We start from the raw sequence: 14701 nt of genomic DNA on the forward strand, positions 1-14701 counted from the left end.
CCCAGCACTAACCAGATGACAAGAGTTAAAGCACGCTAACCCCAAGTCAGCAAGGCACGGACCCACCACCAGAGCGAATTTCCGTCCCCGCCGCATCAGCCATCCCTCAATGCGGCCAAAAGTCTTACACAATCGATCGATCGGGTCAAGAAAGAAAGAGCGAGGGGGGTAAAAGAAAAAAAAAAGCAGAATGGGGCAAGCCGGGCTTGAACCGGCCACCTTCAGATTAACAGTCATCCCGAAGGACGATATGGCCGAAGTTTTGACTTCAGTCTGACGCGCTCCCAGATGCGCCATTGCCCCGCGGTTGATGTTCGGCAGGGCTGGGTGGGGGTTATCAGATGAGTATGTATTTCTTGCTTAGAATATCGGTCTTACTGGTGTTCGTTGGTGGGGTTGGGGTCTGTGGTGAAGGAGTGAAGGTGCAGGTGTTGGATGGTATGTATGTATGTATGTAGGTATTGTGTTTGTCTGTGACATGAAATATAAAGCGTCATGATATTTAGGTTTCAGGTCTATGGTTGCAGGGTGGGTGGTCTCTTGTATGTAGATATGGAACTGGTTGACATGCTTGGAACAATGCCAGCCAGGCTGGCTTGCGTCGGCAGGAAGAAAAGACAAAGAAAGGACAATCATTTAAGTAGTAATTTAATTATTACCTACCCACCTCGGTGCATTGCCATCGAAAAAAATAGGGCCCGGGAAAAAAAAAAGACCAAAAAAGAAGATTGGGGCAAGCCGGGCTTGAACCGGCCACCTTCAGATTAACAGGACATCCCGAAGGATGAACCTAAGGCCAAAGTTTTACTTCAGTCTGACGCGCTCCCAGATGCGCCATTGCCCCATTTGTTGAAAATTAATCCGCTAGTTGTACAAAATAAGCCACGTGTGCGCTTCCTGACATGCATCTTCCGAACCCCCCCCCCAAGAAACCAAACCATCACTGCAGGCCACCGTATCTCAATCCCCGTAAGATATAAAATTACAAGTGAATAATAGAAAGAGATATCCCCCAATGTTTCCAATGCCCAGAAAACCGGACAACTCCTGGGTAGGGTGGCTAACGGCCAGGGTAGGTTAATGATAACAGTTAAGAAATTTAGATAATAGTTAAAGTATTTTATAAGAAATAAAATAAATATATAATAATTATTTAAATAATAAGTATAATATAAACTGGATAATTATATAATTAATTCCTAAATTATATAATATATAAATATTATTATAAAATATTTAATAATTAAAAATTATTATATAAAATAAGTCTAGAATTAATTAATTATATATTAAATATAGACTAACTATATTAAATAATATTTAAAATATAATTTATAAATAAATATTAAATATCTTTCTAAATTTAATTTTAAAACTTATATTTTATAATTTATTTAGATCTAAATATACTTTTTAAGAGATTGATTTTTAATCTATATTTTAATTATTAGTCACTCTACTCCTGGGCCTTTTGTGTTACAGGACAGATAGATTATACTAATTAAAACATGTCTCTAAACAAAAAGAATAGCTAGAAAGCTATTTTATTTATTTATATAGAATTTATATATATATATATATATATATATTAAGCTAGTACTAGTTTAGTATATAATAGATAAAATCTTAAATATTAATTAATATCTTAAATTAAGCTTTATATTAGAGTTTTAATTTTATGATAAAAGCTTTTTTATTTTATTTATTATTCTTTTTATACTTTCTATTTACATAAATAGCTATTTAAAATTTATAATAATAATTTTATATTTCAGCTTTTCTCTTAGGACTCAATGATAGGGTGAAACATGTGACTGTTAACATGGGAAATTAAAGCTTCAATGATCCCGGCCAAATTCTGAAGGTAAGAGAGATTTGCTTTCTTGACCTGGCTGTTGCCTTCTTCAGTGGGAGGTCAGTGAATCCATAGATTCAATTTTGGTGTGGGCCATGCTGCATGTCATTGACATGTGAATCGAAGTCTTACCAGATGACCTTCAGAAAGACAGTGGTGAGATGCTAATCAATCGCACATTACAGCAAAAAAGCAACAGTAGACAAGGTCCAGTGTGTCTCTAGGCCCACCAGCCTATGTTCCTACACCTATGAATAAATGCTAAGTCAAAATACTCAGCGTGAACTGAAAACATTGGTAAATGAACGCGTTTGCTGTATTTCACTAGACCATACATAATCAGGAGATAACTCAGAAGAAGAGAGAGACCCATTTTCAGCCCGGTTTCCAGCTCAGGGCCGCACATCAGAAGACCAAGACCCAAGGAATAATGTGAAGCTGCCAATCAAAGTAGTCGAAGTTTCGACCCTAGAGTCTCCGTCTCGAAGCTGTGCCTACTCTGACTGGAGAAGTGGCCCAGGTATTTTGATCGAGGGTAGCCTGCGTACCAATGACGAATCGGTTGCGCAGCGCTCAAATAGATAAACTAGAACAATTGGCCACTGCATAAGAGGGTTCTGGCACGAGACTTACCTAGCCAGCACCGACGCTAAATCTTCATTCGAGTTGGGGCAATGGCCAACTCTACACCCTTCACACAGCTTACTATCATGCGGACCTCTGCTCTGGCCAGAATAATCTGGTCGCTGTACCTTAAGTCCGTTCCATTTTTTGAGCCAGTATGTCACTCTTTCCGCATAGCACTCAGAATCTAGGATCAGTCGACCCACGGCTCGGCAATTTCTGCATCGCTGATGATACACTCGCGCATTATATCGCTCTTGGGAGTACATGCGAATTGTAATCGCAATTTTTTTGCTCGACCACCCGCTGGAATAACATCCGCGATTTTGACATATGAACCGACCCATAATGTTCGTGTCCCGTTCCTCAATGTTGGTATCTTCATCATCGACGTCAAAGAATTCTAACTGAAGCCCTTCCTCGTCCAACAACCGTGTCACGTCATCATGAAGGTTTGGGTGGAGCGACCATAGCTTCGCGGCTTTGCCTCCCTTTCGTGGCATATTGATTTGGGTGCTATAGTGGAGTTTTGTATGTCAAAAGCTTGCGTTAAGAATTCGGAACATGACCTTCGCTGGGTTTATAAACCGTTTCTGGGAGAAAGCCTACCCCGCTTGAATGCAGCAGATGTAATTCCCGAGGACAACACGCCACTGCCAAAGCACAAATTGATTGGATTGGCAGACGTGTCTCATGCGGTGTAAGGCGCGCCATAGACATACTCAGCGCCAATACCCCGCCCGTATAGCGTCATGTTGCACAGAATCAAAACTGAGTAGACTGCAACATTTATCTTTCAGTATCTTTCAGTATCTTTCACAGAGTAATTGTCAAACCTAGTATCATTCAGTATCACGCCTACTTAGGTGTCTGGACACCTTTTTAGTCAAGTGGTCTGTTTGGTCTGTCAGTAATGCTAGCAAAAAGATTCAAGTCATCATCCAAGATGGGTAGTCTGGCGGAAAAGCTGAGACATACTGGTTTGAAGGAGACAGATATAGTGCCAGATCAGCTGCTGTTCAGTTCTGATATGATGCAGCTAGGTTTACAGATAGAATATTGTTCTATCTCTGGCTTACTAAGAGTAGAATATAATTATTCTATCTTTAGCTAAGAGATATAATATATATATTCTAACAAGTTCTTTAAAAGAATGTATTAATAATAATTAGATAGAAATTCTTAAATATTTATATTATTAATATTATGTTTTATAATTTTAAAAAATAATACTATTTTTATTTTTTATTAATATTCTCTTTTTATATATTAAATTATATATAAATAATTTTTTTAAAACTTTTTATATTTTGAAAATTTTATTTTATTAATTATAAGTCTAAATTAGAGTGGCTATATGATTTAGACAGCTGCTGTTTATTAATATTTATATTATAATATTATAATTTAGTAATACTTATATTATGAAAAAAGAATTATTTAGATATATGTTTTTAAAATATTTTTAATTTAATAATATTCTTTTATTATTAATATTCTTTAATATATAATTTTATATAGAATTAATTTTTTTTAATTTTTTATTATTCAAGATTTTAATAGACTTTATTATAGCTATTTTATTTTATTTATTTTTATAATTTTATATAAAATATTTATTTCTTTTATATTTAAAACAGAGTTCTTCTTATTTTTATTTTAAATTTTTTTTTAAAATTTATTATAAGATAGTATTCTTCTAAAAAAGATTTTTTTTTAAATTTTTTTAAATAAAGAGTTATAATCTTAGTTGAAATAATTTTTTAATTTATTTTATTTAAATTACTTTTCTTAATTATAGATAAAAAATAATTTTAATAATAAAAATTTTATTTTAGTATATTTTAAGATTAATTATAATATTTTTATATAAATTAGTTTTTTTATTTTAATTATATTTTTAATAATTATTTAATAAATAATAATATTAAGCTTAGCTTTCTTTTAATTATTTATTTAATTAATATTATTAATAATAAGAAAAAGTTTATTAAATTTTTTAAAAACTCTTTCTAGACTTTTTTTTTATTTTATTATTATAATTTATATAAGATAATAAGAGTCTTTCTTTTTATATTTAAATTTTTAAACAATTAATTTATTAGTTATAACTTATAATAGATTATCTTATTATATAATTTTATTTATTTTTTATTTAAATATAATCCAGAAAAATATATATTATTTAATTTTGTCAACAATATGGGCAGACTGGCCAGTTCGCTGCCTAAGGCTCGCCAGTTGGCTGCCTAAGGCTCGCCAGTTCGCTGCCTAAGGCTCATCAGTTTGCGGTCTCAGGCCAGTTGGCTGCCTTAGGCCATCAGTTAACAGACTGATAATTCTAAATTCTGTCTACCCCACAGCGAAGCAAAAGATCTTATTTTTATTAATTATTCTAGTCTCTATTTAATCACTGATTCTATTATTCTCGGCTCTGTTCTATTTATATAATTTTTATATAATTTTTATATAATTTTATATATTTTTATATATTTTTGATAGTTAATTAGCTATAAATATAAACAAAAAGATCTCTTAATTTTTAATTAATTTTTTAATAAGTTTTAATTAAGTTAAATCAGCTTTTAGTCTTTTTTTTATTTATCTAATCTTTAATTCTTTTTATTATTTTTTTATTTTTTCTTATCTTTCTTTTATCTTTATCTTACTTTTATCTTACTTTTATATTTAATTTATATAAGAAAGTAAGAGTTTAGTAAAGTTTTTCTAAGAGATTAAAAAAAAGTTTTTATTTAATTATTTAATCTTTAATTTTTCTTATTTTTTACTTCTCTTATCTTTCTCTTACTTTTATCTCACTTTTGTATCTAATTTATATAAGAAAGTAAAAATTTAATAAAGTCTTTTTAAGAAAAGTTCTTATTTCTTAAGAAAAGTTCTTAGTTATAAACCTGATTATATTCTTATATTAATTCTTTATTAATATCTCTAAGACTTTTTATATTCTTTTATTTTTTTTATTTTTATTTTATCTCTGACTTAAAATTTATATAAAAAATTATAGAATTTTTAAGTAAAAAGTAAGATTTATTTAAATTCTTAAATTTTTTTAACTATTTCTTTATTATATCTTAAAATCAGTAATTTAAGAAAGTTTCTATTATTCTTAATAATTAATCTAATTAGTTTCTTTGGATTAATTAAATTTGATTATTTGCTATTAATAAGAATATCTAAAAATATATAAATCCAGATTTATCTGAGAAATCTAATTATTCTATTAAGCCAGTTGCTATATCTATTTTAGATATTAATTATTATATTACTTTAATAATAAATCTTAGTGAATTAGACCGCCTTCTATATCAAAAAATTATAAATTAATTTAATTATTAATTTAAAAAATAAAAAAAAATCATCTCTGAACTAGCCTTTTTAAGTTTATTAATAAATTCTATATTAAGCAAGCAAAATCAGTATATTATATTTAATTTAGAAAGATTCTATTAAATTTTATAAGTTTTAAAGAAGAGAATTGCTCTTATTAATTAGTTTTATATAAAAAAAGTTATTAATAAATATTATAAACTGCGATTCTTAGGAACAAAGAGTTCTATTAAGAATTATATAACTTAATAAGAGCTTGTTTATTTAGAAGTAGTAGAGCTAAAATTAAGTAAGATTACTAGTCTTATTTAAATAATCTATGACTTTCTTAAATCAGTTCAGAAAATAATAGACAATTTTATAATAATTTAATAATCAAAATTAATTAATAATAAGAATAATCAGAAAGAACTATCTGAGTTTCTTGAGATAATATAAAAAGTATGTGATTAGATTCGTCTAAATTCTCAAATTAGGCAATCTATCAAGCTAGTTAGCAGTGGCAGTGGCAGTGGCAGAATCAGCCATATCTTCTTTTAAGATCTTTTAGATAATTCTAAATCAACTGTTTCAACAACTGTTTTAATAACTAAGTTAAAACAAACTTCTCAAAACAGTAAAATATTAATAAAAAAATAAAGATTTAAGAATTAGTTCTGTCTATATAAATTAGATAAGAATAATAGATTTTATAATTTTAATAATTATTTTTATATTAATAAAAAACTAAGAGATTCTGAATAGAAGCCTGAGGCCGAAATCTTAAATTATTTTAGAGATATTTTTAGAAATAGTTCTAAACTAAGATATTTCTTTAAATAATACTGTCAGACTTATTAAATATTATCTTTATTTAATAAGAATAATAAAGTAACTGTTAAGACAGAAAAGATCTTCTTAATAATAAATTAATAAATTATTTATTTAGAATAATTATTAATATTCTATTTATTTTAATAAGCTTTTAATACTACTTCAGATAGCTATATCTGTAATTTTTTAAATTTCTTTATTAATTATACTTCTATTATAAATAAAAATAGATTAATAAGAGTAAAAAATATTATTTTAGTTATTTAAGACTATAGAACAGTTATTTTTTATTCTACTTATTTAAATAAAAAAGATTTATATTTTAAACTTAAAGAAATAGTCTATATTTCTTAATTTTATATAAATATTCTCTCAGCTGTAAAAGCTGACAAAAAAAAACTATTTCTAAATAGAAAAAATAGATTTCTTAAATAAGCAGATAAAACTTTATTATATTAAATTAAAAAAATTAAAAAAATATATTATATTTAATAAAAATAAAAATCTAGTTCTGTTATAATTACTACTATTAAATTAAGTTAGTTAACTGTCAAGACAAGTCAGTTAATTATCTTAAACTTGTTAGTTCGCGGTCTTAAGCTAATTAAACTCTCAGAATATTAATATATAATATCTGGAATAGTCAAAGAATAGTATAAAAAATTAGAATATTCTAATAAGAAAGCCCTAAATTATCTAAGTAATTTAATTTAGAGAATTAATATTATTAATTTATTAAAACAGACTAGCTCAGATAAGCTAAGTCAAAATAAAAAATATTTTATATATAAAATTAGCTAATTAGAAAGACAAATTTTAAGATAAAAATTTAAAAAAAAAATTAGATATTTAAATTAATTTATTAGAATTTAATTTATATAATAAATAAAATTAATAAACAGAGATATATTAATTATTTTTATTATTTCTATTTAAAATTTTATCTAGGGCAAGTTTTAACTTTTAAATCAGATATTTCAGAATTAATTATTAATATAATTTAATTAATTATTAATTAGTTTAAGATAATATTTAAGAGATTTTATTCTGATTAGAACTGGAATCTTAGTATTTTTCTAATCTGGACTAGTATTAAAGATCTATTAATTAGTTATTTATTAATTTATCAGCTAAAGCAAAATTTATATACAGAAAAATCCAGAGTTCTAATTACTTTTAAAATAAGAAGTTTATTAATTAATTTAGAGCTTCTTATATTTTTATAATCTAAAATAATAGATTCGGCTATTTTTATTCTAAATAGAATATTAAACAAATAACTAAATTAGAAAATATTATATAAAATTATTTAAAAAAGTCTTTCACAGTTATCTGAGAAATCAGATATTTTCTGTTTAAGAAAGTATAAATTATATATTTATATCTGAATTAGTAACTTATTTAAAAAAGATAAATTAGGACTTAAAGCTCTAATTAGTTATCTAATTAATTATCAGATAATTAATATTTAGCAGATCTAAGTATCTATTCTTAAAAGAATAATTTCGGCTTGTGATATTATTTTTAATAAAAATTTTAATTATAAACAATATACTAAATTAGAAAATCTATTAATAAAATAAGAAATAACTAAATTAGTTAATTCTATTTAGTTAGAATAATCAAATATCTCTATTTCTAAAAAATCTAAAGAATCTGATATAGATAAAAATCTTTTTAATTCAGAAATATTAAAATAAATATCTGAATCTTTACTAGATAATTAATTAAAATAAGATTAGTTAATAATCTTAGATTAATTAACTGCTGAATCAAGCTAGTTAATAGTCTTAAGTAATTAGTTAGATATCTTAGTTAGATAAGATAATAATATAATTATAAAAGATTTACTGTTTTTATTATCTGATCTATCTTCTTTATTGTCTTAGATTTTTATTAATAATTTAAATATTAATAAGCTGATTGATGAAACTGAGTTCTTAGATATTAAATTAATTAAAGATCTGAAACAGATCTGCTTAGAATTATCTAATTTTAATTCTAAAAGAGCTAGACTTACTCTCTAAATTATTTAAATAATAATTAATTATATTAATAAGAGTGAAATTCTTTATATTAATTTCTTATTACTTCTATCTTTACTTATTAATTAATAAGAAATAAAAAATTATATATTTTCAAGCCAATTTACTCAGGCTGTCAAAACTAAAATTAATTAATTAAAAGCTCTAAATACTTAAAATATATATTTAATTTATAAAATTAATAAAGCTAAAGTATTATTATTAAAATAGATATTTTTATATAAATTTAATAAAACTAATTATCTGATTAATTTCAAAGCCCGAATTTATATTAGAGATAATTTAAAAATATTTAATTAATTAAAAATATATACTAGCATTCTTGCGGCCAGATTTATGCGGATTTTTTTAATTCTAATTATTATATTTAATCTGAAAATTAATCAACTGGATATAATCACCGTCTTTCTTAATAATTTTATTAAGAAGAAAATCTATATAAATCTAATTTCTGGATTAGAAAATAAATAAACAGTTTTTTTATTATAGAAAGCTCTATATAAATTAAGATATTTATTATTTCTTTAATAAAATATTCTAAAATAAAGACTAATAGTCCTAGGGCTTAAGCCTATTCAGAAAGATTAATATATTTTTATTAATAAATTTATAATTTTAATAATTTTTGTGGATAATATAATTTATATATTTTATAAATTAAATTATCAAAAATTTAATAAATTTAAGTAAGAATTAATAATATTATTTAAATTCAAAGATCTTAAAGAGATTAATTTATTTCTTAATATTTAAATCTTATATAATCGCCTAAATAGAAAGTTATAGATTTAATAATTAAACTATATTAATAAGATTATTAATAAGTTTAATTTAAAGCAAAGAAAAAGCTCTAAATTCTTACTTCTAAGTAAGAAATTAGTAAAGAATCTATTTTATTAGATTATTATTAATTAAATTTATAAATTTCAGCAGAAAGTAGAATCAGTCCTATATTTTATAATTTAGACTAGATCTAATATTATTAAATTATACTAGTTAATTTCAGAATATCTGATTAATTCAAGTTCTAAATATCTTAGAATTATAGATTATTTAATCTTCTATTTAAAAAAAATAAAAAACTTGATTATTAAATTTAGCCCTAGCTCTATTTTATTTTATATAATTAGTAATACTAGTTTTGCTGATAATCAAGATCGCGCTAGCTTAATAAGATATATTATTTATTTATTTAATAATTCTATTAATTAGCTAAGTAAGAAACAGTGTTATATAATTCTTTTAATTACTAAAGCTAAATTATTAATTCTAACTACTGCAGCCAAGCAACTTCTTTAATAAAGAAGATTTTTTAAATAAATAAGATTTAGCTCTAATCAACACTTCTCTATATTATATAATAATTATCAAATAATCAAAATTCTTACTAATAAGAATTTTCTCTTTTAAACTAGTCTGAAATATATTAATATTATTAATTATTAGCTAAGATAAGAAGCCCTGAATAAAATAATTAATATTTAATAAATATTTATCAATAAAATACAAGCAGATGGTCTGACTAAGCAGTTTCTTAATCAGAAATATACTCAATTTATTAAACAGTTGAATATAATAATTTATTGAATTCTATTATTATTATTTTCTATTTTTAGCAATTTATTTACTCCAGTTTTTTCTGATATTTTATCTCATCAAAACTGTGGGAGTATATTAATAATATAAACAGACTGGCCAGTTCGCTGCCTAAGGCTCGCCAGTTGGCTGCCTAAGGCTCGCCAGTTGGCTGCCTAAGGCTCGCCAGTTGGCTGCCTAAGGCTCGCCAGTTCGCTGTCTAAGACTCATCAGTTTGCGGCCTCAGGCCAGTTAACTGTCTTAGATTATCAGTTAGCAGACTGATAATTCTAAGTTCCGCCTATCCCGCAGCGAAGCAAGAGATCTTATTTTTATTAATTATTCTAATTTTTATTTAATTACTAATTCTATATAAGGGTGCGTGTTGAGGTAGTGTGAAGAAAGTATATCTATCGCGAAGTCAAGGTAGCGTCTGTATTGCTTAAAGTGTTGTCGCTAGTCTTCTATCTAGCTTCTCTCGCGGATGGTATATCCGCGAGGATTCTGTGAGTCACGTGTTATACTAGCGTGATTACTTCGCGAGGGACTGCCTCCGCAGCATAGGCATTCCTCGCGATATATTATATCGCGAGGGTTATAAGGATTACTATCCTTACATTCTATTATTCTCGGCCCTGTTCTATTTATATAATTTTTATATAATTTTTATATAATTTTATATATTTTTATATACTTTTAATAGCTAATTGACTATAAATATAAATAAAAAAATCTTTTAATTTTTAATTAATTTTTTAACAAGTTTTAATTAAGTTAAATCAGTTTTTAGTCTTTTTCTTATTTATCTAATCTTTAATTTTTTTTATTACTTCTTTTATCTTTTTCTTATCTTTTTTTATCTTTATCTCACTTTTATCTTACTTTTATATTTAATTTATATAAGAAAGTAAAAGTTTAGTAAAGTCTTTCTAAGAGATTAGAAAAAAATTCTTACTTAATTATCTAATCTTTAATTTTTCTTATTTTTTACTTCTCTTATCTTTCTCTCACTTTCACCTCACTTTTGCACCCAATTTGTATGAGAAAGTGAAAGTTCAATAAAGTCTTCTTAAGAAAAGTTCTTACTTCTTAAGAAAAGTTCTTAAATTTTTTTATAAAAATAATTATAAATATAATAAACTTTTTTTATTTTATTTATAAAATATTTTTATTAATAAAAAACTTTATATAAAGCTTTTTATAAAAAAAAGAATATACTTTAAAATCTTTTTTAAAAAAAAATTTAGAATTTAAAAAGTAGACTTAAAATTATATAATTAGATATTAAATAAAAAATAATATAATTAATATAACTAATAAATAATAATATAATATATTATTATAATTTATAAATTCTTTAATTAAATTTATAGCTAAGTTTTTATTATCTAATATCTTTATTATTATTAATTAAAATATATTTATTAATTATTTAAATTTATTTATAAAATATATACTGCTTGTATAAATTTTTAAATAATATTTTAATTATTATAAATTATTAAATTAAGAGAATTTATTATTTTTATGTATTAAATAATTCTTAATTCTTGAAGATTATCTCTTAATAATAATTAATTTTTAAATTTTAATATTAAAGAAATAATTAAATTAAGCTAATCTAATAATTAATTATTAATATAAAAAAATTAATAAAAGAAATAAAAAATAAAAAATATTTCAATTTTTTTTTTTATTTTTTTTATATAAATTATTTATTTAATTATAGTATACTAAACAAAGTATTCGCGCAGATATTGTCAAGCCTTTGGGATTTGAAGGGTTTGTACAAGAACCCCATAACATCGCGATCAGATATAAGAATTCAGAATTCTCTTAATCCGACTGTTAATCTGACAGTCAGATATAAGAATTACTGATAACCTGATCTGACCTGGCTATTGCCCACTCTACAAGCCTAGCAGCAATCCAGTTCACTAGTAGTACAGTAATGGTTCATAGTACATCAGACATCTTCCCCCGCCTTCCTAAATAGTACTTTTATCGGGCTCTATCTTACTGCTACAGTCACATGATTTTGACATGCTGCCTTCGATTCCAGGCCGAACAAGCCTGTGAGGTCACGTGGCACGGCATTGCCGGTGTTATTCCGATTCCGTTCCGCTCATACTGAACTTTAGTGCAGTTGCAGTGATCTATTTACTTAATATTTTGGCTCAGGATTCAAGAGGGCGGGTACGTGCACAGGGCCAAGGACTGAAATAGACCCTGTGATGCGTGAGACTTGATGATGATCAACTTGATTAAACAACCCAAGTAAAGACTCTCGGCATACGAGCCGTTGGTAGAAACTCTCTTGAGGTGGTGGCGGAGCAACACGAGAGGTAAAACATTGCGTTGGCTGATTACAAGTCTATTATGCATATAGATATGCAGGCCAGTCCTATCAAACATATCATTACGGTTGATCTATGTGCCATCGATCCTAGCAGAAGAGGACGGGCATGAACCCAGGGAGAGGGAAGGGAGAGCCTCGGCGCACATAGATACATGGCACGAGGACAAAGAGATACAAAACGGGGGAAAACATCATGGAATGGATAATCGTGACGGTAACTAGACTAGACATAGATACCCATGTTGGTGTCCTTCTTCTTGGCCTGTACTTCTGCGATGGCATCGACGTAGTTTTCGTGCCCGACCTTGTTCATGGCCTTCCGGAGGGCGATCATACCGGCCTCCACGCAGACGGCCTTCAGCTGCGCACCGCCAAACTCGTCGGTGCTGCGAGCCAGTTCGGCCCAGTTGACGCCGTCGTCCACGGCCATCTTGCGGGAGTGGATCTGCAGGATGTTGGCTCTCGCCTCCTCGTTGGGTAGCGGGAACTCGATCTTGCGGTCCAGACGACCGGAACGGAGCAGGGCGGGATCGAGGACGTCGACACGATTCGTGGCCGCGAGGACCTTGATCCGATCGTCGGACGCAAATCCGTCCAGCTGGTTGAGGAGTTCCAGCATGGTTCGTTGCACTTCACGGTCACCGGACTTCTCGGAGTCGAAACGCTTCGTACCGACCGCATCCAACTCGTCGATGAAGATGATGGAGGGGGCCTTCTCCTTGGCGAGGGCGAAGCAGTCGCGAACGAGCTTCGCACCGTCACCGATGAACATCTGCACCAGCTGCGGACCGGCAAGCTTGAGGAATGTGGCGTTCGTCTCGGCTGCACAGGCTCTGGCAAGAAGGGTCTTACCCGTACCGGGGGGGCCATACATCAAAGCACCTAGTGAAAACCAGGTCAGAAAGCTCATGTCACGAAAAGATGCGCCCATCTACATACCTTTCGGGGCTTTAATGCCAAGCTTCTTGAATCTCTCAGCCTCCTTCATAGGCCACACGATAGCCTCGACAATCTCCTCGATCTGCTTGTCCAGACCACCAATGTCGGTGTACTTCTCCGTGGGCTTCTCATCGACCTCCATAGCCTTCACACGGTTGTCGTACTCGGCGGGTAGCGTATCCAAAACAAGGTATGAGTCCTTGTTGACACCGATCAGGTCACCAGGCTTGAGCTTCTCATGATCTACCAGACCAATAAGCGGGAGGTAGATGGTCTGACGGGTCGACGTCTTGATGACAGCCGACTTGCCCACCCGAGTAGCGTCAAGGTCAATGTTCGCCCCCTCTTCAGCGGCTTCAGCCTCAACATCCAGATCCAACAGCTCGACAACGTTTCCGACGAGGTAGGGTAATTGCCTATAGAGATCGACGGTCAGAACATGAGTCGGGATAATGCCGTCATCGCCACCGCGTAGAGCCGCCGCCCGCCGCCCCCCGGACCACCATCAGGACGACTTACCGGTTGTTTTCGATCTTCTCTTGGTTGTCCTTGACTTTCTCCCTCATTGTGTTCTGCTCGTGGGTCAACCGCTGGTATTCGCTTTTCATGATCCGCAGCTCGTTCTCCAGCATCCGCCTTCGCTTGACGATATCCGCTGTGCTCGAGCCAAGGATCTCTTCGTCCAAAAGACCCTCCTCATCCTTCTTGACATCTGCATCTTTCATCTCAGCATCTCCTTCACCTCCAGGCTTCCGGCCGTCGCCGTTGCCATCAGCCTGGCCCTTCTGGTCTCTCTCCTCGCGCTCAAGGTCGTCGAGATCCTCCAAAGTGGACATGGTTGCAAGTGAGTGGGGTGGCGAAGGAGTAGGAGACGAAGATGAAATGCGGATGGGATGGGTTCGGAATGGGAGAATGGGGGGGTAGGGTCGGGGGAGAAAAGGTTGGGGTATTTGAGAGAGCTGTGTTGGAGTCGTGATGCTCTGAGCTCCGGCCAAACAACGTCAGCTCCCTGCCTGCGTCACGTGACTGTCTTACAAATAGGCAGTGCCGGTTCGCCAGTTGCCAACGGCGTGAGTACATGACTCAATTATGTACAATGGATGAAATGATGTCCACACTAAATGCCCAAGCCCGTCCATTCCA

The 14701-nt window shown here is 29.6% G+C and overlaps 3 protein-coding genes and 2 non-coding genes across 5 annotated transcripts; all 5 read right to left on the reverse strand.

Annotated features, from left to right (window-relative positions):
• Positions 1-144: 144 nt before the first annotated feature.
• BO70DRAFT_93817 (uncharacterized protein) lies at positions 145-692 on the reverse strand. Its single transcript, XM_025548857.1, has one exon. It carries the CDS (start codon positions 634-636, stop codon positions 361-363), a length of 276 nt encoding a protein of 91 aa, XP_025397651.1. The 5' UTR covers positions 637-692; the 3' UTR covers positions 145-360.
• On the reverse strand, positions 192-303 carry BO70DRAFT_t219. Its single transcript has one exon. It is a non-coding gene; the product is annotated as a tRNA-Phe (tRNA).
• A 37-nt stretch (positions 693-729) lies between the features above and the next one.
• Positions 730-844, reverse strand: BO70DRAFT_t218. The gene has a single exon. It is a non-coding gene; the product is annotated as a tRNA-Phe (tRNA).
• Positions 845-2158: 1314 nt separating this feature from the next.
• On the reverse strand, positions 2159-3055 carry BO70DRAFT_318513 (3CxxC-type zinc finger protein). The gene is made up of 2 exons (XM_025540418.1): positions 2489-3055; positions 2159-2441 (listed from the first exon to the last, which is right to left on the reverse strand). The coding sequence occupies exons 1-2, from the start codon at positions 2980-2982 to the stop codon at positions 2429-2431; spliced, it is 507 nt and encodes a 168-aa protein (XP_025397652.1). The 5' UTR covers positions 2983-3055; the 3' UTR covers positions 2159-2428.
• Positions 3056-12661: 9606 nt separating this feature from the next.
• On the reverse strand, positions 12662-14515 carry BO70DRAFT_363876 (proteasome regulatory particle base subunit RPT5). The gene is made up of 3 exons (XM_025543673.1): positions 14078-14515; positions 13559-13974; positions 12662-13501 (listed from the first exon to the last, which is right to left on the reverse strand). Exons 1-3 carry the CDS (start codon positions 14392-14394, stop codon positions 12843-12845), a joined length of 1392 nt encoding a protein of 463 aa, XP_025397653.1. The 5' UTR covers positions 14395-14515; the 3' UTR covers positions 12662-12842.
• Between the last annotated feature and the right edge of the window lie 186 nt (positions 14516-14701).

The sequence above is a fragment of the Aspergillus heteromorphus genome (assembly GCF_003184545.1).
Source record: "Aspergillus heteromorphus CBS 117.55 chromosome Unknown BO70scaffold_20, whole genome shotgun sequence".
NCBI lineage: Eukaryota > Fungi > Ascomycota > Eurotiomycetes > Eurotiales > Aspergillaceae > Aspergillus > Aspergillus heteromorphus.

Coding starts and splice junctions, on each gene's coding strand:
- BO70DRAFT_93817 (XM_025548857.1), bottom strand. CDS start 636: ATGATTGTCCTTTCTTTGTCTTTTCTTCCTGCCGACGCAAGCCAGCCT.
- BO70DRAFT_318513 (XM_025540418.1), bottom strand. CDS start 2,982: ATGCCACGAAAGGGAGGCAAAGCCGCGAAGCTATGGTCGCTCCACCCA.
- BO70DRAFT_363876 (XM_025543673.1), bottom strand. CDS start 14,394: ATGTCCACTTTGGAGGATCTCGACGACCTTGAGCGCGAGGAGAGAGAC. Junction 13,975..14,077: donor GAGAAGATCGAAAACAACCG/GTAAGTCGTCCT, acceptor CGATCTCTATAG/GCAATTACCCTACCTCGTCG. Junction 13,502..13,558: donor TGGCATTAAAGCCCCGAAAG/GTATGTAGATGG, acceptor GGTTTTCACTAG/GTGCTTTGATGTATGGCCCC.